This window comes from Oncorhynchus masou, chromosome 10, assembly GCF_036934945.1.
Source record: "Oncorhynchus masou masou isolate Uvic2021 chromosome 10, UVic_Omas_1.1, whole genome shotgun sequence".
In the NCBI taxonomy this organism is placed as follows: domain Eukaryota; kingdom Metazoa; phylum Chordata; class Actinopteri; order Salmoniformes; family Salmonidae; genus Oncorhynchus; species Oncorhynchus masou.
Window position 1 is genome coordinate 13,258,056 of NC_088221.1, and position 24,413 is coordinate 13,282,468.

The 24,413-nt window shown below is 45.7% G+C and overlaps 2 protein-coding genes across 2 annotated transcripts in view; one reads left to right on the forward strand and one right to left on the reverse strand.

The window, feature by feature from the left end:
- The first annotated feature begins 218 nt into the window (after positions 1-218).
- Positions 219-7,573, forward strand: LOC135547167 (uridine phosphorylase 2-like). The gene is made up of 8 exons (XM_064975895.1): positions 219-299; positions 413-483; positions 600-735; positions 834-992; positions 4,594-4,708; positions 4,829-5,038; positions 5,248-5,394; positions 5,540-7,573. The coding sequence occupies exons 2-8, from the start codon at positions 425-427 to the stop codon at positions 5,680-5,682; spliced, it is 969 nt and encodes a 322-aa protein (XP_064831967.1). The 5' UTR covers positions 219-299; positions 413-424; the 3' UTR covers positions 5,683-7,573.
- Positions 7,574-15,045: 7,472 nt separating this feature from the next.
- The window catches only part of LOC135547169 (coiled-coil domain-containing protein 148-like), a 50,339-nt gene continuing 40,971 nt past the window's right edge, over positions 15,046-24,413 (reverse strand). Inside the window, exons 11-15 of the mRNA XM_064975898.1 lie at positions 18,386-18,526; positions 17,481-17,599; positions 16,850-16,958; positions 16,476-16,619; positions 15,046-15,677 (exon numbers count right to left, since the gene is read on the reverse strand). Coding sequence (XP_064831970.1) covers positions 15,516-15,677; positions 16,476-16,619; positions 16,850-16,958; positions 17,481-17,599; positions 18,386-18,526 — 675 coding nt within the window. The 3' untranslated portion in view covers positions 15,046-15,515. The remainder of the gene's footprint in view (positions 15,678-16,475; positions 16,620-16,849; positions 16,959-17,480; positions 17,600-18,385; positions 18,527-24,413) is intronic.

Consider the following 24,413-nt stretch of genomic DNA (forward strand, 5'->3'; position numbering starts at 1 on the left):
AATTCATTGAATAAAAAAAAAAAAAAGTGAATTGTGTCTAGTCAAGCTCTTTGGATCTGAGCCAAGTATTTGTAGGGTCTGTCAAAGCATTTGTTTTAGATCAGTTAGAGACCAGTCACTACTCCTTCCTCACTAACCAATCATTCCTGAGAGGTCACAGGGCAAAGCTATATCAGCCCCAGAATCAGAGACGCCACTTTTATTTCCTTCAAGCTGAACCCGTGTCAAGAGTATTTGGAAACTGCTACACAGCACAACAGCGAATATCACCTGTATTCTTTTCCTGTCTAGACAGAAAGGTATGTATTGCACTTGTGGCTGTAGCTAATATTGTGGCTCTAAGTATTTTGTTTGTAATATTGTGTTATATAGTTGATAGCAATTATTCATTTTTTTTTTTGTATATCTACAGCGAACAACATCCATGTCATCTATTTTACTCAACTGTATGGGGACTGTCACTGACCATTCTGAATATAGCGAGTGAGTATTTTTATTTTGCTTTGAGGTTTCATTACACCACTAGTTCTTATTCTGCATTAGAGAGACTTATATTATGACGCTTTCATGTGTTTGCTCTTATGTCAATGTTTTTACAGACCAGAGGTCCTTTTCAAGAACCCACAGATCCATGTTAAAAACCCTCACTTGGACACAATGGAAGAGGACATTCTCTATCACTTCAACCTGGGGACCAAGACCCACAACCTACCTGAGATGTTTGGAGACGTCAAGGTTTGTAGAAGTTGCCCAGACAAAATACTTGAAATGCCTGATTTCGAAAAGCTACTCTCAAAGACAGTTAGTTGTCTTTTATGTCTCCCCCATTGCAGTTTGTGTGCGTTGGCGGGAGTGCCAATCGGATGAAGTCCTTTGCTCAGTTCATTCACCAGGAGCTGGCCTTGCCCGGAAACATGGATAATGTCACAGATATCTGTGAAGGAACCGACCGCTACTCCATGTACAAAGTGGGACCCGTACTTTCTATCAGTGTAAGTATTGCACAATGGATACATCTCCCTCACAAGATAATGGTCTGACTTGACTTTTGATAGCCTGTTTAAGACTTTACAACTTGATAAGTGAAAATTATTTATGTAAGCCAGTGACTGACACCTGAAATTATGTAATATTATTATCAGATGTTTGGTGTATTGCTGTGTCTTGTAATAATAACAATAATTGATTGGATTTATATAGTGCTTTTCCACCTAGGTGCTCAAAGCGCTTTACAATAGTAAGGGGAGAATTCACCTCTACCACCACCAATGTGTGGCACCTACTTTAATGATGCACGGCAGCCATTTTTGTGCCAGAACGCAGCTAGCATAGTGGAGAGGTGAGGAGTTATTTATTTATATATACAGTATATCAGAAAAGTGAGTACACCCCTCACATTTTAGTAAATATTTGAGTATATCTTTTCATGTGACAACACTGAAGAAATGACACTTTGCTACAATGTAAAGTAGTGAGTGTACAGCTTGTATAACATTGTAAATTTGCTATAACAGTGTAAATTTGTTAGCCATTTTCCCTCCCCGGTGTCATGTGACTCGTTAGTGTTACAAGGTCTCAGGTGTGAATGGGGAGCAGGTGTGTTAAATTTGGTATCATCGCTCTCACACTCCCTCATACTGACTAGTCACTCGAAGTTCAACATGGCACCTCATGGCAAAGAACTCTGAGGATTTGGGGTCACTTAGAAATGTTGTTTTTGTCCATTATAATAACATCAAATTGATCAGAAATACAGTGTAGACATTGTTAATCTTGTAAATGACTATTGTAGCCGGAAATGGCACATTTTTTTAATGGAATATCTACATAGGCGTACAGAGGCCCATTATCAGCAACCATCACTCCAGTGTTCCAATGGTTGTGTTAGCTAATCCAAGTTTATCATTTTTAAAGGCTAATTGATCATTAGAAAACCTTTTTGCAATTATGTTTGCACAGCTGAAAACTGTTGTCCTGATTGAAGAACCAATAAAACGGTCGTTCTTTAGACTAGTTGAGTATCTGGAACATCAGCATTTGTGGGTTTGATTACAGGCTCAAAATGGCCTGAAACAAAGACCTTTCTTCTGAAACTCGTCAGTCTATTCTTGTTCTGAGAAATGAAGGCTATTCCATGCGAGAAATTAACAAGAAACTCAAGATAGATTTCGTACAACGCTGTGTACTACTCCCTTCACAGAACAGCGCAAACTAGATATGTTTGTCAGATGTATAAGTATAAGTATATAATTACAAGCGTTTCATAAGTGTCAAAGGCTTTTATTGACAGTTACATGAAGTTGATGCAAATAGTCAATATTTGCAGTGTTGACCCTTCTTTTTCAAGACCTCTGCAATCCACCTTGGCATGCTATCAATTAACTTATGGGCCACATCCTGACTGATGGCAGCCCATTCTTGCATAATCAATGCTTGGAGTTTGTCAGAATTTGTGGGTGTTTTGTTTGTCCAGCCACCTCTTGAGGATTGACCACAGGTTCTCAACGGGATTAAGGTCTAGGGAGTTTCCAGGCCATGGACCCAAAATATTGATGTTTTGTTCCCCGAGCCACTTAGTTATCACTTTTGCCTTATGGCAAGGTGCTCCATCATGCTGGAAAAGGCATTGTTCATCACCAAACTGTTCCTGAATGGTTGGGAGAAGTTGCTCTCGGAGGATGTGTTGGTACCATTCTTTATTCGTGGCTGTGTTCTGAGGCAAAATTGTGAGTAAGCCCACTCCCTTGGCTGAGAAGCAACCCCACATATGAATGGTCTCAGGGTGCTTTACTGTTGGCATGACACAGGACTGATGGTAGCGCTCACCTTGTCTTCTCCGGACAAGCTTTTTTCCGGATGCCCCAAACAATCGGAAAGGGGATTCATCAGAGAAACTGACTTTACCCCAGTCCTCAGCAGTCCAATCCCTGTATCTTTTGCAGAATATCAGTCTGTCCCTGATGTTTTTCCTGGAGAAGAGGCTTCTTTGCTGCCCTTCTTGACACCAGGCCATCCTCAAACTCTTCGCCTCACTGTGCATGCAGATACAGTCACACCTGCCTGCAGCCATTCCTGAGCAAGCATTGTACTGGTGGTGCCCTGATCCCGCAGCTGAATCAACTTTAAGGGACGGTCCTGGTGCTTGCTGGACTTTCTTGGGTGCTCTGAAGCCTTCTTCACAACAATTGAACCGCTCTCCTTGAAGTACTTGATGATCCGATAAATGATTGATTTAGGTGCAATCTTACTGAAAGCAATATCCTTGCCTGTGAAGCCCTCTTTGTGCAAAGCAATGATGACGGCATGTGTTTCCTTGCAGGTAACCATGGTTGACAAAGGAAGAACAATGATTCCAAGCACCACCCTCCTTTTGAAGCTTCCAGTCTGTTATTCAAACTCAATCAGAATGACAGAGTGATCTCCAGCCTTGTCCTCGTCAACACTCACACCTTTGTTAACGAGAGAATCACTGACATAATGTCAGCTAGTCCTTTTGTGGCAGGGCTGAAATGCAGTGGAAATGTTTTTGGGGGATTCTGTTCTTTTGCATGGCAAAGAGGGAGTTTGCAATTAATTGCATTTCATCTGATCACTCTTCATAACATTCTGGAGTATATGCAAATTGCCATCATACAAACTGAGGCAGCAGACTTTGTGAAAATTAATATTTGTGTAATTCTCAAAACTTTTGGCCACGACTGTACAGAGGCCCATGGGCCCTTCACTGCCCTGGGGGCCATGGGATCTCCTTAGACCAGCAACCTGGTCTCATAGACTAGAATATTGTGTACGATATGTTACGTTTGGTATGGTTACATAAGACAGATGGTTACATAAGGCAAAAACAAATGTAGGTGGTTGGTCAGGGTGGATGGGTGAGCATATAACATGAACGTCTAGCAACCCTAAGGTTGCAATTTCGAATCTCACCGCGGACAACTATAACATTTTAGCTAATTAGCATATTTTCAACTACTTTCTACTTTTTAGCAACTATTTAGCATGTTAGCTAACCCTTCCCCTAACCTTAATCCCTGTAGCTAACCCTAGCCAGCTAGCCACCTAGCTAGAATTCATAACATTCCATAGGTTTCACAAATGTGTAACATATTGTAAATTTTAGCAAATTCAACTCATATAGTACGAATTGTAATTCGTAACATATCATACGAAATGGGTGATGGACATCCACAAACTTATACATACTATACGAAACGTAACATGTCATACTAAATGGAGTGTCTGGGATTTACGTACAGAATAACACAAAATGCTCTGAGACCAAGTTGAGATCAGAGGGAAGAGTGCCTGCCGACCTGAGTTGCTTCCCACTGGGCAGCTGTATCATGGTGTCGCCGGCAGTAGCTAACGTGGCCAAATGTTTTCCTCCAATATTTTATTCCATGGATCATGGCAGCTTTCATTAATTATTTTGTACAAAATTTGGTAACCATCTGGATGTCACCGTGATACCATCTACACATTGGGGGGAGCATGCACGGTGACTCAGTGTTTCACAACACCAAGTACTACATTCCCGCAGTTCCGTTCACGTCGGTAAAGATTGTTAACCTCATCCCTCTGTCTCTGCAGCATGGTATGGGCGTCCCCTCCATCTCTATCATGCTCCATGAGCTCATCAAACTGCTGCATCATGCCCGCTGCATCGACTTCATCCTCTTCCGCATTGGCACCTCCGGTGGAGTCGGTCAGAGCGTACTCCCCCCTTTCCATTCTTCTTTCGGATGTTAACACACATTTATTTGTACATGTTGATATAGTCGGGTAACACAGCTCTCTAAATCATGTCACTGGTGACCCATTACAGGTCTGGAACCAGGAACAGTAGTGGTCACAGACAAGGCGGTGGACTGCTTCTTCCGCGCCCAGTTTGAGCAGGTGGTTCTAGGTAAGGTGGTCACCAGGAGCACAGAGCTGGATGTGGGCGTATCCAAGGAGCTGCTGCAGTGCTCGTCCGAGTTAGACGACGTGCCAACCGTCATCGGAAACACCATGTGCACCAGTGACTTCTACGAAGGTAACCACGTCACGTCAACCACCGCTGTACACTCAGCCACTCAGAAGCCCTGAGTTAAAGCTACAGTCTGTGAGTTTGTTTTTGTTGTTGTTTTTTTTCAAATGGCTAGACTGACCCTTTAACTTAGGATGTACAGTACATTCCCAATGCTGCCTACTAGCCTTCTGGCTTTGATCTAAATCCGCCTGTGTTCTGTTGTGGTCCACCAGGTCAGGGTCGGCTTGATGGAGCTCTCTGCTCCTTCTCCACTGAGGACAAGCTGGAGTACTTAAGGAAAGCCTATAACACAGGAGTCAGGAATATTGAGATGGAGTCCACCGTCTTCGCAGCCATGTGTCGTGCCTGTGCCATCAAAGGTGTTGTTCAAAATAAATCCGTCTCCAATGTCACGGTCACTAACTTTTTTTGACAGGGAAAATTCAGTAATCAATTTTAATGACCTCATCATGTAAAAATAAAGTGTTTTTACATTTGTAACGGATGTAACCTTTCTCTCCCCAGCGGCTGTCGTCTGTGTGACTTTGTTGAACCGTTTCGATGGGGATCAGATCTCCACCCCTCATGATGTGCTAGCGGAGTACCAACAGAGACCTCAGGTTCTGGTGGCCCACTTCATCAAGAAACGCCTGGGCCTCATCGTCTAAAGCTCACTCCGATCACCTCTGCTGCCCATGAACTGCACATAGCTACAGCCTTGACTGTTACGTGGACATACACGGAGTGTACAAAACATTAGGAACTCCTTCCTATTGAGTTTCACCCCTTTTGCCCCTGACTGAAGTGGATTTAACAGGTGACATCAATAAGGGATAATAGCTTTCACCTGGTCAGACTGTCATGGAAAGAGCAGGTGTTCTTAATGTTTTGTACACTCAGTGTATGTATACAGTCATGTTGATATGTTACGATATTATTTAAAGTGTTCTAAAAGTACATGAAGATTTTACAGATGTGTTGTATCGTGTATGATTTGTTAAATGAAGCTCAAAGAGTGGGCTCTTACGCAATTGTGTGGTATATTTGTAATGGTATTGCAGTTGAAGTCGGAGGTTTACATACACCTTAGCCAAATACATTTAAACAGTTTTTCACAATTCCCGTTTTTCACAATTCCTGACATTTACTCCTAGTACAAATTCCTTGTCTTAGGTCAGTTAGTCACCACTAACTATCACCACTTTATTTTAAGAATGTGAAATGTCAGAATAAGAGTAGAGAGAATGATTTATTTCAGCTTTTATTTCTTTCATCACATCCCAGTGGGTCAGAAGTTTACATACATTCAATTAGTATTCGTCTCATTGCCTTTAAATTGTTTAACTTTGCATTTTGGCCCATTCCTCCTGACAGAGCTGGTGTAACTGAGTCGGGTTTGTAGGCCTCTTTGCTCGCACACGCTTTTTCAGTTCTGCCCACAAATGTTCTATAGGATTGAGGTCAGGGCTTTGTGATGGCCACTCCAATACCTTGACTTTGTTGTCCTTAAGCCATTTTGCTACAACTTTGGAAGTATGCTTGGGGTCATTGTCCATTTGGAAGACCCATTTGCGATCAAGCTTTAACCTTATGACTGATGTTGCTTCAATATCCACATAAGTTTTATTCTCATGATGCCATCTATTTTGTGAAGTGCACGAGTCCCTCCTGCAGCAAAGCACCCCCACAACATGATGCTGCCACCCCCGTGCTTCACGGTTAGGATGGTGTTCTTCGGCTTGCAAGCCTCCCCCTTTTTCCTACAAACATAACGATGGTCATTATGGCCAAACAGTTCTATTTTTGTTTCATCAGATATTTCTCCAAAAAGTACGATCTTTGTCCCCATGTGCAGTTGCAAACCGTGGTCTGGCTTTTTTATGGCGGTTTTGGAGCAGTGGCTTCTTCCTTGTTTCTTCCTTGCTGAGTTTATACTTGCGTACTATTGTTTGTACAGATGAACATAGTACCTTCAGGCATTTGGAAATTGCTCCAAAGGATGAACCAGACTTGTGGAGGTCTACAATTTATTTTCTGAGGTCTTGGCTGATTTTCTTTTGATTTTCCCATGATGTCAAGCAAAGAGGCACTGAGTTTGAAGGTAGGCCTTGAAATACATCCACAGGTACACCTCCAATTGACTCAAATGATGTCAATTAGCCTATCAGAAGCTTCTAAAGCCATGACATCATTTTCTGGAGTTTTCCAAGCTGTTTAAAGGCACAGTCAACTTAGTGTATGTAAACTTCTGACCCACTGGAATTGTGATACAGTGAATTATAAGTGAAATAATCTGTATGTAAACAATTGTTGAAAAAATTACGTGTCATGCACAAAGTAGATGTCTTAACCGACTTGCCAAAACTATAGTTTGTTAATTAACAAGAAATGTGTGGAGTGGTTGAAAAACGAGTTTTAATAACTCCAACCTAAGTGTATGTAAACTTCCGACTTCAACTGTATATATTGTGTTGCTTTTGACTACCTTGACTGTGTAGATGAAATTGTTGGTTTCTCTGTAACTACACTGAACAGAAATATAAACACAACCTGTAAAGATCCCAGAAATCTTCTATATGCACAAAAAGCTTATTTCTCTCATTTTTTTGTCACAAATTTGATTACATCCCTGTTAGTGAGCATTTCTCCTTTGCCAAGATAATCCATCCAGCCAACTGATGCGGCATTTCAAGAAGCTGAATGAACAGCGTAGGTGCACCTTGTGCTGGGGACAATAAAAGGCCACTAAAATGTGCAGTTTTGTCACACAACACAATGCCACAGATATCGCACGTTTTGAGGGAGCGTGCAATTGGCATGCTGACTGCAGGAATGTCAGCCAGAGCTGTTGCCACAATTAAATGTTTTATCTACCATATACCGCCTCCAATGTCAGTATGTTCAACCGGCCTCAACCGCAGGCCACATGTATGGCATTGTGTGGGCGAATGGTTTGCTGATGTCAGCGTTGTGAACAAAGTGCCCCATGGTGGGGTTATGTTATTGGCTGGCATAAACTACAGACAATGAACACAATTGCATTTTATTGAAGGCAATTTGAATGCACAGAGATACCATGATGAGATCCTGAGGCCCATTGTCGTGCCATTCATCTGCCGCCATCACCTCATGTTTCAGCATGATAATGCACAGCCCCATGTTGCAAGGATCTGTACACAATTCCTGGATCTGAAAATGTCCCAGTTCTTCCATGGCCTGCGTCCTCACCAGACATGTCACCCGTTGAGCATGTTTGGAATGCTCAGGATTGACGTGTACGACAGCGTGTTCCAGTTCCCGACAATATCCAGCATCTTTGCACAGCCATTGAAGAGGAGTGGGACAACATTCCACAGGCCGCAATCAGAAGCCTGATCAACTAGGCAAAGGAAATGTGTCGCACTGCATGAGAGAAATGGTGGTCACACCAGATACTGACTGGTTTTCTGATCAACACCCCTACTTTTTTTTAAGGTATCTGACCAACAGATGCATATCTGTATTCCCAGTCACGGGAAATCCATAGATTTGTGCCTAATGAATTTATTTCATTTGACTGATTTAGTTACAGGAATTGTAACTCAGTAAAATCTTTGAAATTGTTGCATGTTGCGTTTCTATTTTTGTTCAGTACACCTGATGACATTAAGTCCTATGCCTTTTTAAAAATGTATAAAGGATTTAGAGAAAGATGCTCTCTTCTGACTGTAATTTAATCAAATGGCTCAGGAGTTCGGCAATGGCGTAGCGGAACTATATATGGAAATTGAAATGCATCTCTGACTTCATTGTACCTGCCATTTTTAAATCCGGAATAAATTCAGGTCAGGCCTGGCTGATATGAGTCCACATCCTCTTATTCAACATGGATTATTAAGAAATGACTAGCTTCAAAATGGAGATGAGACACTAAAGGATTTCAAGAATAGGCCAGCAATAGTCTTATTTATCTGAAATATGCACTGACACGTAGCCCAATCAGCGTATGGTTATAACATCCATGTACACTGAGTGTACAAAACATTAAGAACAGCTTCCTAATATTGTTTTGCACCCACTTTTGCCCTCAGAACAGCCTCAATTCATCAGGTCATGGACTGTACAATGTGTCGAAAGCGTTCCACAGGGATGCTGGCCCTGGTTGACTCCCAATGCGTCCCACAGTTGTGTCAAGTTACCTGAATATCATTTCAAATCATATTGTATTTGTCACATGCGCCGAATACAACGGGTGTTGACCTTACAGTTGGGGACGCAGGAAATATCGGTGAGCATATCGGAATCGGACAATATTATCTAAAAATGCCAACATCGGCATCGTCCCGATGCCTAGTTTAATGCCGATGTGCAAAACCGATGTCAAAGCTGAAGTGCATACCTATATAACGTACGTAGAGGATGTAATGACGGCACGAAAAATACAGCGCTACACAGAACAAAAGCAGAAAAATACTAAGCACATACTTCCAAGTCGAGCAGTCATTTGAAAGAGGGACAACTCAGAGGCAAAATCCAATAACGGCAAGATAATGGAATTCTTTGCCCTTGACAATCAACCGTCCTCCGTCGTGGATGATGTTGGCTTTCACCGACTGGCCGAGCCCCGGTATACACTATTTCTCAGATGTTGCCCTACCGGAGTTACACAGTATTGGTGAAACGTACATCTATGATCCACTTGCTATGGGCGTCACTGCTATTAGCTTCACGACTGACATTTGGACCAGCGATGTCAGCCCCATGGGCATGCTGAGTCTGACAGCACAGTGGGTCGATGAGGATTTCGTACTGAGGAAAGCCGTACTGCTCAAGAATGTGCTGGTACTCATACCGCTGCCATTTCAATGGCAATTGAGAACATGTTTGAAACTTGGAAACATGAACACAGTCCTAGCGCCATTCGAACAACTGCTGGATGGAAAGGTGGAAACGAACACAGTGACAGTGCGCACCGAGGAAGAGAGGCCATGGACAGACAGCTGAAACTTCACTGCTTGACATGTATGATGAAATCCTGGTTGAAAATTAAACTGAACAAATGAACAACAAAACAGCACAGCAAGTAAGTGAAAGAAAGAAAGAGGTTTTGATTGTTTTACTGGTAATGGGAAAATCAAATCAAATTGTATTTGTCACATACACATGGTTAGCAGATGTTAATGCGAGTGTAGCGAAATGCTTGTGCTACTAGTTCCGACAGTGCAGTAATATCTAACAATAATGTCTAACAGTAATATCTATCAAGTAATCTAACAATTCCCCAACAACTACCTAATACACACAAATCTAAAGGGGTGAATGAGAACATGTACATGTAAGTATATGGATGACCGATGGTGAAGGTGCAATAGATGGTATGAAATACAGTGTATACATGTGAGACGAGTAATGTAAGATATGTAAACATTATTCAAGGGGCATTATTTAGAGTGTATTCTATAAAGTGACTAGTGATCCATTTATTAAAGTGGCCAGTGATTGTGTTTCAATGTAGGCAGCAGCCTCTCTGAGTTAGTGATTGCTGTTCAGCAGTCTGATGGCCTTGAGATAGAGGCTGTTTTTCAGTCTCTCAGGCCCAGCTTTGATGCACCTGTACTGACCACGCCTTCTGGATGGTAGTGGTGTGAACAGGCAATGGCTCGGGTGGTTGATGTCCTTGATGATCTTTTTGGCCTTCCTGTGACATCGAGTGCTGTAGGTGTCATGGATGGCAAGTAGTTTGCCCCCGGTGATACATTGTGCAGACCGCACCACCCTCTGGAGAGCCTTGCGGTTGAGGGCGGTGCAGTTACCGTAGCAGCCTGTGATACAGCCTGACAGGATGTATTTGATTGTGCATCTGTAAAAGTTTGTCAGGTTTTTGGGTGGCAAGTACAATTTCTTCAGCCTCCTGAAGTTGAAGAGGCGTTGTTGCGCCTTCTTCACCAAACTGTCTGTGTGAGTGGACCATTTCAGTTTGTCAGTGATGTGTACACTGAGGAACTTAAAACTTTCCACCTTCTCCACTGCTGTCCCCTCATCTCCTTTGTTTTGTTGATGTTGAGTGAGAGGTTATTTTCCTGAAACCACACTCCCCTCACCTCCAACCAACCACACTCCCCTCAAACCAGTGCCCTCACCTCCTCTCTGTAGGCTGTCTCATTGTTGTTAGTAATCAAGCCCACTACTGTTGTGTTGTCTGCAAACATGATGATTGAGTTGGAGGTGTGCAGGGCTACCCAGTCGTGGGTGAACAAGGAGTACATGAGGGGGCTGAGCACGCACCCTTGTGGGGCCCCAGTGTTGAGGGTCAGCGAAGTGGAGATGTTGTTTCCTACCTTCACCACCTGGGGGGCGGCCCGTCAGAAAGTCCAGGACCCAATTGCACAGGGCAGGGTTGAGACCCAGGGCCTCCAGCTTGATGATGAGCTTGGAGGGTACTATGGTGTTGACTGCTGAGCTGTAATCAATGAACAGCATTCTTACATAGCTTTTCCTTTTGGACATATGGGTTAAGGCAGTGTGCAGTATGATGGCGATTGCATAGTCTGTGGACTTGTTGGGACGGTACGCAAACTGAAGTGGGTCTAGGGTGGCCGGTAAGGTGGAGGTGTTATGATCCTTGACTAGTCAGTCTTTCAAAGCACTTCATGATGACAGAAGTGAGTGCTACCGGCATTAGTCATTTAGTTCAGTTATCTTTACTTTCTCGGGTACAGGAGCAATGGTAGCCATCTTGAAGCATGTGCGGACAACAGACTGGGATAGGGAGCGATTGAAAATGTCAAGGACTTGGCTAGGGATACCGTCTGGCCAGCAGCCTTGCGGGGGTTAACACGTTTAAATGTTTTACTCACGTCAGCCATGGACAAGGAGAGGCAGTCCTTGTTAGCGGGACTCGACTGTGTCACTGTATTAACCTCAAATCGGGCAAAGAAGGTGTTTAGTTTGTCTGGAAGCGTGACGTCGGTGTCCGTGACTGGATTTATTTCTGTAGCCCGTGATTTCCTGTAGATCCTGTCACATGTCTCGTGTCTGAGCCGTTGAATTGCGACTCCACCTTGACCCTGTACTGGAATTTTGCTTGTTTGATTGCCTTGCGGAGGGAATAGCTACACTGTTTATATTCAGACATATTCCCAGACCTCTTTCCATGGTTAAATGTGGTGAATTGCACTTTCAGTTTTGCGCGAATGCTGCCACCCATCCACGGTTTCTGGTTAGGTTAGGGTTTAATAGTCACAGTGGGTACAATATCTCTAACGCACTTCTTTATAAACGCACTCACCGAGTCAGCGTATAGGTCAATGTTGTTCTCTGAGGCTGACTAGAACATATTCCAGTCCGTGTATTCAAAACAATCTTGAAGCCTGGCTTCCGATTGATCGGACCAGCGTTGAATGGTTCTCGTCACTGGTACATCCTGTTTGAGTTTCTGCCTATAAGACGAAAGGAGCCAGATGGCGTTGTGGTCGGATTTGCCGACCATACGTAAATGCCAACAAAATAACTTTTTGGTCAGTGTGGTGTGGTGTGTGTATGTGTAACCTTTATTTAACTCGGGAAGTCAGTTAACAAATTCTTATTTACAATGACGGCCTACCCCGGCCAAACCCAGGCGACGCTGGGCCAATTGTGCGCCGCCCTATGGGACTCCCAATCACAGCCGGATGTGATACAGCCTGGATTCAAACCAGGTATGGTAGTGACGCCTCTTGCACTAAGATGCAGTGCCTCAGACCTCTGCGTCCATGTGTATGTGTGTGTGTGTGTGTGTGTGTGTGTGTGTGTGTGTGTGTGTGTGTGTGTGTGTGTGTGTGTGTGTGTAGGTGTGTGTTAACTATTTAACTGTCCTAGATGCTTAAAAGGCCGCAATGTTTTTAAATATCGGTATATGTATCGTTTTTTTTGGCAAGGAAAATATTGGATATCGGTATCAGCCAAAACTGTCATTCATACACACACACACACACACACACACACACACACACACACACACACACACACGTAGTGACAGAGGCCGAGCAGTTGCCATACCAGGCGGTGATTCAATCAGTCAGGAAGCTCTTGATGGTGCAGCTGTAGAACATTTTGAGGATCTGAGGACCCATGCCAAATATTTTCAATCTCCTGAGGAGGAATAGGTTTTGTCACGCCCTCTTCATGACTGTCTTGGTGTGCTTGGACCATGGTAGTTTGGTTGCTGATGTGGACACCAAGCAACTTGAAGCTCTCAACCTGCTCTACTACAGCCTTGTCGATGAGAATGGGGGCGTGCTCGGTCCTCCTTTTCCTGTAGTCCACAATCATCTCCTTTGTCTTGATCACATTGAGGGAGAGATCTGTCTCTCCCTATAGGCTGTTTCATCGTTGTCGGTGATAAGGCCTACCACTCATCGGCAAACGTAATGATGGAGTCGTGCATGGCCATGCAGTCATGGATGAACAAGGAGTACAGGAGGGGACTGAACAAGCACCACCGAGGTGCCCCCGTGTTGAGGATCAGTGTGGCAGATGTGTTGTTACCTACCCTTACCACCTGGGGGACGGCCCTTCAGGAAGTCCACAATCCAGTTGTAGAGGGAGGTGTTTAGTCCCAGGGTCCTTAGCTTAGTGATGAGCTTTGTGGGCACTATGGTGTTGAACTCTGAGCTGTAGTCAATGAATCACATTCTCACGTAGGTGTTCCTTTTGTCCAAGTGTGAAAGAGCAGTGTGGAGTGCAATAGACATTGCATCATCTGTGGATCTGTTATGGTGGTATGCAAATTGGAGTGGGTTTAGTGTTTCTGGTATAATGGTGTTGATGTGAGCCATGACCAGCCTTTCAAAGCACTTCATGGCTACAGACGTGAGTGCTACGAGTCGGTAGTCATTTAGGCAGGTTACCTTAGTGTTCTTGGGCACAGGGACTATGGTGGTCTGCTTGAAACATGTTGGTATTACAGACTCAGTCAGGGACTGGTTGAAAATGTCAGTGAAGACACTTGCCAGTTGGTCAGCGCCTGCTTGGAGTACACGTCCTGGTAATCCATCTGGTCGGTCCTGCGGCCTTCTGAATGTTGAACCTGTTTAAAGGTCTTACTCACATCGCCTATGGAGAGCGTGATCACACAGTCGTCCGGAACAGCTGATGCTCTCATGCATGCTTCAGTGTTGCTTGCCTCGAAGCGAGCATAGAAGTAATTTAGCTCATCTGGTAGGCCTGTGTCAATGGGCAGCTCTCGCCTGTGCTTCCCTTTGTAGTCTGTAATAGTTTACAAGCCCTGCCACATCCGACGAGCATCTGAGCCAGTGTAGTACGATTCAGTCTTAGTCCTGTATTAACACTTTGACTGTTTGATGGTTCGTCTGAGGGCATAGTGGGATTTCTTATAAACGTCTGGGTTATATCCCGCTCCTTGAAAGAAGTAGCTCCACCATTTAGCTCAGTTTGGATGTTGCCTGTAATCCATGGATTCTGGTTGGGGTATGTACGTACGGTTACTGTGGGGGTGACGTCATCGATGCACTTATTGATGAAGCCAGTGACTGATGTGGTGTACTCCTCAATGCCATCGGAAGAATCCAAGAACATATTCCAGTCTGTGCTATTAAAACAGTCCTGTAGCTTAGCATCTGCATCATCTGACCACTTCTTTATTGGCCGAGTCACTGGTGCTTCCTGCTTTAGTTTTGGCTTGTATCCAGAAATCAGGAGGATAGAATTAAGGTCAGATTTGTCAAATGGAGGGCGAGGGAGAGCTTTAGGTGGTGGACCATTCTTGATACACACGGGAAACTGTTGAGTGTGAAAAGCCCAGCAGCATTGCAATTCTTGACACAAACCGGTGCGCCTGGCACCTACTACCATACCCCGTTCAAAGGTACTTAATGCTTTTGTCTTGCCCATTTACCCTCTGAATGGCACACATACACAATCCATGTCTCAATTATCTTAAAAAATCCTTCTTTAACCTGTCTATTCCCCTTCATCTACACTGATTGAAGTAGATTTAACAAGTGACATCAATAAGGGATCATAGCTTTCACCTCGATTCACCTGGTCAGCCTGTGTCATGCAAAGAGCAGGTATTCCTAATGTTTGTACACTCAGTGTATGTTACAGAGTCAAATGAGCAACTACAGGTATATACAGCTAAATACCATACATGACAGGTTTCTCATAATGACAGGCAGTTGTTATCTAACGTCACAGTGGCACGAAACGAAGACATTCTGTGTTAAATGAAGTATCAGATACTGACAGATAGCAAAGGGAGGCGTATGAGGAATACTGCGAGGAATATGTTAGAAGTTGAGCCAACATGGTCTGTATTGACGATCACAGAAGTAGCTCAAAGAAGACACCCTGACAAATCTGTGGACAAATATCGCTTTTTTATCTATATCACCTGTACCTGCAGCCAGTTTCCAATTCAACTTCACATCAATAAAAACATGCTCTGTCACTGGCCAGGGAAAATGTTATTTACATTATGACTTATTCGGGACACCTGGTTAGCAATTTTGATTGAATAGGGCTAAACACTCTTTGTGGAAGACTTGAATCCTGTGGAGTCAGTGTCCCGTCGAGGTGGTCTGGGTGGCGGGACTACAGAGAGAACCTCCTTCGCATACAGTGTATCGTGGAGTCCTGCTGACCGGAGGGCCAGTTCAATCCTCACTCTCGGATCAGACAAAATCTGGAAACCAACAGAGGAATTGATAATAGGGATCTGGTCAAAAGGAGTGCACTATATTGGGAATACGGTGCCATTTGGGACACGCTGTTGTAAGGTCCAAAAGGCATAAAAAAAAATAGATAAGAATGATACAGTCACACCCTTGTTCATAAATTTTTATGATATTTTGCAATTCTAGTCAAACATGTTTTCATATGTTTCCAAACATTCCTCAGTTAAACCAAGGTAATTTAGTCATCGATCACATTTTCAATTGGAGGACATGATCTAACCGTCACTGGCCTGATTATGCAATAGACTGCAGGTAAAAAAACAGTGTGCTTTCCTGTGGAGTCGTGACACAATGTACCAGACAGATGTACTGTATGTAATTTCACCCACAGGCCTCGAGGGGATTCTGTTTAAAGGTCTGTCTGCATGAGGGTAAGGTTTGTTTACCCAGGTCAAACATTATTGTGAAGGATTTTTCTGGGGTTTTGTATGTCAGTGAGTGAGGCAGTAAACACAAAATATTACATTGACACAAAAAGGAGGTTGGTGGGAGGAGCTATAGGAGGACGGGCTCATTGTAATGGCTGGAATGGAATCACTGGAACGGCATCAAACATAAACCACGTTTGACCCCGTTCCATTCATTCCATTCCAGCCACAATGAGCCCATCCTCCCACCACCCTCCTTGGACTGACACACGTTAACAACCTTGGGAGCTACTGGAGAGGGCGCAGTGGAGGAAAAGGCAGATTGACGTGTGTTGACTTGAGAGCAGAAAGTAAAGGACAGTGGCAGGCCAGACTCACCTGAGAGTCTGTGTACGTGTTGAGGTGATATAGGGGACGGTGCAACCGAAACTCCTCCTCTCCGCTCTGCTGCATTATCCGGCCTCTCCAGGCCTCCGTATCTCCCATCATCCTCTCTGGGTCTGGCTCTGCCACCACTGCCACCTTAACCGTGTGGGGGATGGAGAAATCACTTGGGAAAAAAACACCAATTTGATGAAAGCCTAGTCATTTCCTTGTATTTCCCTATCCCACCAGTAAGTGGCAGTGAAGCCTCAAAACCAACGTGGAACAGCGGGATCAAAAGCGGCCACAGATGTTCTCCTCCGTGGCATTTTAAATGTCAGATCCAATAAGGGAAGTGAATGGGAATAAATACTGATAAAGAGACGTACCTGGGCCTCCAGACGACTGTCTCTCTCCTCTTCCTCTTTTAGGTGCTGGAGCGCCTGCGCCTCCCTCTCCTGCCTCCGCTGCAGCAGCGCCTCCTCACGAAACTGCACCCTGAGGGCAGGAGGGTACAGAGAGAGGGGAGGGAGAGAAGTGGGCAAGGACTTCAGCCCTCAGCCCAGGCAACACCTATCTGTGGTGGCACCTCAGCCCTGCAGGCTGGGAGAGCGTTATGGACTGCCAGAGAGCTGCTCCTCGGTCTCAGCAGCAGCTACAGTATCTCATGTCCTCAGAGCTCCTCACCCTGGCCTGACTATCTCAACCCTGTCTCTCTCTCGTTCTCCTAGCACTGTTTAAATGCCAGGGACTTGAAAGGGAGCTTGACTGAAAACTAAAAAGAAAACGGCAACTTATCGAATCATACCAGTGTTTCCTAAAATTAGATATTTCAAACTAATTCCTCAATTTGTCATGGAAAAACATATAAATGACTCCATAAATGACGCACCATTCGAAATAAATGTGTTTTATGAGCACTGTCCAAATAAGCCATAGGGGCGAACAAAGAACTGTCTGTCAGCCAGGTGTTTGAGCTCTCTCCTTGAGGCTAAGCTGCTGCCCATGGTGCATGCTTACCTTTTCTTATCTCTCTTAGCTTGCTCTGCCATGAATCTCCTCAGCTCTGTCAGTCTCTGCTGATCTCTCCTCTCCAGCTCGTCTCTCCTCCTCTGTTTCTCTGCATAGTACTGCTTCACCTAAGACATACAGGGAACAAACGTTCACAAAATAAACCAAAAAGTTTACAGTAATACCTGGAGCAAGCGAGTGAACACGAGGGAAACTTTAGTGTGATGTCATTGCGTCCTATTGATCGTGACGGTGTGAAATCAGATAAGAGTAAATCAAATGAATGAGACGATAGTTCATAGTCTGAGAGATGACTGTGTACAAGTATATGTAATCCATTTCAGCCTAAATGGCATCATTAATCAGAGATTCTCCCAGCTTTCCTGTGGTACTGTAGCAGGCCACAAAGGAGGGGCACAATCAAACAAGGCTGGCACCAATACACACCCTGGGGTGATACCAAGGGGCAATGAGGGTCAGGGACCACACACTTCTACATACACGCATGGAGCCACACACACACACACACACACACACACACACACACACACACACACACACACACACACACACACACACACACACACACACACACACACACACACACACACACACACACACACACATATACCTCATTAAGCTGAATACACAATTAATCAAGCTAATGAAAATCATCATGACACTTTTTTCTGACAACCTTATAATAACATATACGGTAATATTATGTTACATATACGAGGAGTTAAATCACTCAAATGAACTTGGGCCATGCCTACAGTATATTGGATACTAAGATGTTATTATATATTGCCATAGAATCTGAGGAGCAAAGACTCATTTCAAACATAATGTGACTGGGGGCAGTGCAATATGCTGGAGCGTGGCAGGTGTAATAAGGATAAGGCTGTCTTTACTTTTTCCTTCTGCAGTGACCTCATGGCCGAGTCTCTCTCCTGCTCCCTCCTCAGTCTGTCCTCCTTTTCCTCCTGCTGCCTGCCAGCAATGGCTGCCTCCAATCTGGCAACCTCTTCTTGATGGGCACGCCATTTCTGCAGCTGGACACACACACACAGGCATGTAAGTTAGTGCCAATCACGTTGCCAGATGCCCAGCTGGAATGAAATGGGAAAAGAAGTGTTGAAACAGCACGTTAGAATACCTCAGGACAGTACCGAGACACAGAAAACCCTGGTCCCACACTGTAATGTAGCTATTTATACACTATCCTGCACAACACTTACTTTTTTATTTTACCCCTTTTTCTCCCCAATTTCGTGGTATCCAATTGTTGTAGTAGCTACTATCTTGTCTCATCGCTACAACTCCCGTAAGGGCTGGGGAGAGACGAAGGTTGAATGTCATGCGTCTTCCGATACACAACCCAACCAAGCCGCACTGCTTCTTAACACAGTGCGCATCCAACCCGGAAGCCAGCCACACCAATGTGTCGGGGGAAACACCATGCACCTGGCCACCTTGGCTAGCGCGCACTGTGCCCGGCCCGCCACAGGAGTCGCTGGTGCGCGATGAGACAAGGACATCCCTACCGACCAAGCCCTCCCTAACCCGGACGACGCTAGGCCAATTGTGCGTTGCCCCACGGACCTCCCGGTCGCAGCCGGTTACGACAGAGCCTGGGCACGAACCCGGGGACTCTGATGGCACAGCTGGCGCTGCAGTACAGCACCCTTAACCACTGCGCCACCCGGGATGCCCCCACAACACTTACTTAACCAACAACATGTTGCTATAAGCCATTGTCTCACAGCAACACACACTCCAACACATACCACCCACCCAGTCAGACCTGTGTAAACACACACGCTCCACATATGCAATCAGACTCAGTGAAAGTGCGAGCACACACACGTGCATGCACACACACACACACGCACACACACAAACACACACAACAATAGTTGAGGAGTAAGTGACAGGTTGGTTATGCATCAGGGTCCCTGTGGCACGCTGTGCACTGAAGTGTTGCAATCCAAACAGGCAGACAGATTTACAGATCCATCAACACAGAGCTTAGGAACCCCCTAAAGAGAGCCAAGCATTATTAACACAGTCTATCACACATTAGCACCAGCATCATCATCAATCCAATCAGCCTGCCTGTCTGCCTGCCAGCCTGCCTAAGAGGAACCAACAACTGGCTGCTGTCTGTTTGTTTGGGGGAAGCTTAGAGGAAAGACCCTGCCCTGCCTTAATCAAATGACATCGGGGTTTGTCTCAAATGGCACCCTATTCCATTTAGTGCACTGCTTTTGAGTAGTGCACTATAGAGGATGACAAAGCAAGAAAACGTGTTTCCCTGCACTACTGCACGTGACAATAAAACGTGTAACTTGGAATAGAGTGCCATTTGGTACGTAGACTTGGGGATGGAAAGATATGGAGGTTTATGCTTACATTAAGGCCTCTTGTGGGTTTAATAGAAGAGTTATTAGTTATGATGCAAGACCGAGGCTCAACCTCTTAGAAGGTCTGCCCTTAGAGGAAGCATCAGCTGTATTTCTCATCAACCACTCACTTTACATAATTTTTTGACTCAACTTTGAGATAAAATAAGATAATGGCTGTGGGGAAATGTTGGTTGCAGCTCTGTGCATACATAGAAACACGTAATAAAACATAGACAAGGACAATAAATACAGGTAGAAAAAGTGCATGAGCAATCAATGACTCATCTGTGCACTAAACACATCAGTACACTCTGTCAACTACAACATCAACTGAAGGACAACCCGCGGCTCCAACTTGTGGTTTCAAACATCCAGGAGCCTCACTACCACTGGAACTTTAAGGTTGAAACTATTCAAATCAAATATAACAATTAAATATAATCCTCAGATTGCCTGTAGATCAGAAATGTGGTCATTTGTCTCTCAGTCTCCAATTTGTCAGGATAGTGTCTCGTCATCCTTGTTGTGGTGAGAGGGAGAGACAGAGAGAGAAAGTGAGCGAGAGAGAGAAAGAGAGAGAGGGGAAGTGAGTGAGAGAGAGAGAGAGAAAATGAGAAAGTGAGTGAGAGATAGATAGAGATACAGAGAGAGAGAGATAAATAGAGTGGAAAAGTGAGTGAGAGGGAGAGAAAGTGAGTGAGAGAGGGAAAAGAGAGCGAAACCAGAGAGGGAGAAAGAGACCAGAGAGAGACCTTAAATTTGATGTTATTGAGCAGCCTGTGGATAGGAGGCTGGTGGGAGAAGCTATAGGAGCACGGGCTCATTGTAATTGCTGGAATGGAATAAATGGAATCAAACATCACACATATGGAAATCACGTTTGACACCGTTCCATTTATCCAATTCCAGCCATTACAATGAGCCCTGTCATGGTTCCACCTGTCACCAGAGGGCGGCAGAGACCGTCCTAGAGACATTAACGACTGTTACGACTTCTAGAAGTAGTGGGTGGAGGAGTCAGGCGCAGAGAGCAGGGTAGTTCGATACGTAGATTTTTATTTCCAAACAACAGATTGTCGGTCAACGCCACACACAAGCGCGCATAAAGACAATACGACCGCAGAAACCTACCCACTTCCTGGTTCACTCTCTCCACCTGCCCATTACTGGTGATAACCAGAGGTCAGACTGACCGAGACCCCCAGACGTTCCATAAACGCCCTCCAAACATGGGACGTGAACTGGGGAACCCCGATCAGATACGATGTCCTCCAGCACCCCGTAGTGCCGGAAGACGTGGGTAAATAGATTCTTCGCAGTCTGTAGGGCCGTAGGGAGACCAGGCAATGGGCGGAGACGGCAGGACTTAGAGAACCAATCCACAACTACCAAATGGTAGTGTTCCCCTGAGACGGGGGAAGGTCAGTAAGAAAGTCCACCGACAGATGAGACCAGGGCCGTTGTGGAACCGGGAGGGGCTGTAGTTTCCCTCTAGGCAGGTGCCTAGGAGCCTTACTCTGGGCGCACACCGAACAGGAGGAGACATAGAGCCTCACATCCTTGGCAAAGGTGGGCCACCAGTATTTCCCCCTAAGACCACGCACTGTCCTCGCAATCCCCAGATGACCTGAAAAGGGTAGTGTGTGAGCCCACCGAATCAATTGATCACGGACACCAAGCGGCACGTACCTGAGACCGGTAGGACACTGTGAAGCGCAGTTTCCAACCGCCACGCCCGCTCGATGTCCGTGTCCACCTCCCATACCACCGGAGCCACCAGCCTAGAAGCTGGAAGGATGGGAGTAGGATCGATGGACCGGTCCTCAGTGTCATATAGATGGGACAGCGCGTCGGCCTTAGTGTTGAGGGAACCTGGTCTATAAGAGATCGTAAATCTGAATCGGGTAAAGAACATGGCCCACCTAGCTTGACGAGTATTCAGTCTCCTCGCCGCCCGGATATACTTGAGATTGCGGTGGTCAGTCCAGATGAGGAAAGGGTGCTTAGCCCCCTCAAGCCAGTGTCTCCACACCTTCAGGGCTTTTACCATAGCTAACAACTCCCGGTCCACCACATTATAGTTCCGCTTTGCCGGACCCAGCCTCTTCGAAAAGAAAGCGCAGGGGCGGAGCGTCGGTGGCGTGCCCGAGCGCTGTGACAGCACAGCTCCAACCCCAGCCTCGGACGCATCCACCTCCACTATGAACGCTAACAAGGGGTCCAGATGCGCCAACACGGGCGCGTCAGTAAGCAGCGCCTTCAACCGGTTGAAAGCTCCGTCCGCCTCGGCCGACCACCGTAAAGGCACCGGCCCCCCCTTCAGCAGTGAGGTAATAGGAGCTGCCACTTGGCCAAAACCCTGGATAAACCTCCGGTAGTAATTGGTAAACCCTAAAAACCGCTGCACCTCCTTTACCGTGGTCGGAGTCGGCCAATTACGCACGGTGTTAACGCGGTCACACACCATCACTACCCCCGAGGTGGAAATGCGATAACCCAGGAAGGAAACGGCTCATTTGGAGAACACACATTTCTCAGCCTTGACGTACAGGTCATGCTCCAGCAGTCGCCCAAGTACCTTGCGCACCAGGGAGACATGCGCGGCGCGTGTGGCGGAATAGATCAAAGATGTCATCAATGTACACCACCACACCCTGCCCGTGCAGGTCCCTGAGAATCTCATCTACAAAGGATTGAAAGACGGATGGAGCATTCTTTAACCCATACGGCATGACGAGGTACTAATAGTGGCCTGATATGGTTCTAAACGTGGTTTTCCACTCGTCTCCATCCCGAATACACACTCCGTGGAATGATTCCACCGCCGTAGCGATGAGAGGTAGTGGATAACTAAATCCCACTGTGATCGAATTTAGACCTCGATAATCAATGCACGGACACAGTCCTCCCTCCTTTTTTCACAAAAAAGAAACTCGAGGAGACGGGTGACATGGAGGGAATGTACCCCTGTCTCAGAGATTCCGTGATATATGTCTCCATAGCCAACGTCTCCTCAAGAGGGCGGCAGAGACCGTCCTAGAGACATTAACGACTGTTAATGAGCAGGGTAGTTCGATACGTTCGATACGTGGATATTTATTTCCAAACAACAGAGTGTCGGTCAATGCCACACACAAGGGCGCATAAAGACCCAGTCCAAACAAACAGAACGAAACTGTTCGGAAAATAGAATCCACAAAATATACACACACCAATAACAGAAAAACAAGCCCGCACAAAAGCCCATGGGCCTACCGGGTTTAAATAGCCCAAAACAAAAACCCAAACACAGGTGACACAGGTGAAACTAATCAGACAACACTAAATGAAACAGAAAAGGGGATCGGTGGCAGCTAGTAGGCCGATAACGACGACCGCCGAGCGCTGCCCGAACAGGAAGAGGCACCATCTTCGGCGGGATTCGTGACAACGACACTCAGATGTGTCCAATTTACCCATTATGATTTCCCTGTTAAAAGAGGTGTGTTTTCTGTTGTCCTTTGCTGAAGCTTGAATTATGTGCCATGTGCGTTTGTCTCCTGAGTGAGTTTACGAGACTTAGTGTTTGTTGTTGTCCCAGGTGGCTATCATACTGCTCCGGGAGGCCTAGACGACATCCTGATCTTCTCCAAGACCCTTCCGGAACATATCCTGCATGCCCGCCAAGTCCTGAGACGCCTGCTGCAGAGTCAACTATACCTCAAGATTGAGAAGTGTGAGTTCCATGTTTTCCAAGTCTCTTTCCTGGGCCACATTATCTCTTCCTCCAGCATCCAAATGGTCCCTGTAAAGGTTAGGGTGGTCACTGACTGAACTCCATCCCGCTTCACTCAAACAAGTCCAGCGGTTCCTGGGGTTTGCCAATTTTTACAGACGTTTTATATGGAACTTTGGTGCGGTACCTGCTCTTCTCACGACCCTAACCCTCAAGACCCAGACCCATTTTGGCTGGACCCTCGAGGCTGACAGGGCATTCATGGCGATCAAGGGGAGTTTCACCTCCGAATCCATCCTCGTTCATCCTGATCCTACTCGTCCCTTCATGGTAGAGATGGACGCCTCGGACACCGGAGCAGGGGCGGCCTTTTACAGCAGAACGAGGGGGACAAGAAAATGCACACGTGCCTTTCTTTCCAAGCGGTTTTCGCCAGTGGATCGCAACTACGATGTAGGCAACCCGGGAGCTCTTGGCAGTCAAGTGGGCCCTTGAGGGGTGGAAACACTGGTTAGAGGGGGCACCTCATTCTTTTAAGATCTGGATGGACCATAAGAACTTGGTCTCCATTCAAGAAGCCAGGAGGTTGAACGTTCGCCAGGCTAGGTGGAATCTGTTTTTTTTAAACAGATTCAACTTCACTCTAGCCTATTGCCCTGGATCCAAGAATCAGAACGCAGATGCCCTGGCCCGCCAACACGATGTCTCTAACGAGGAGAGGGAGTCCGAGCCCATCATCCCCAGCTTCCGCTTTCTGGCTCCCGTGTTATGGAGTATAGAGACCACGGTACGACAAACCCAGACCAGAGAACCTGACCC

Excerpts from the sequence above, each read along its gene's own strand:
- LOC135547167 (XM_064975895.1), top strand. The coding sequence starts at position 425 with ATGTCATCTATTTTACTCAACTGTATGGGGACTGTCACTGACCATTCT. Across the intron at positions 484-599 it reads GACCATTCTGAATATAGCGA|ACCAGAGGTCCTTTTCAAGA; the intron begins GTGAGTATTTTT and ends ATGTTTTTACAG. Across the intron at positions 5,395-5,539 it reads TCGTGCCTGTGCCATCAAAG|CGGCTGTCGTCTGTGTGACT; the intron begins GTGTTGTTCAAA and ends TTCTCTCCCCAG.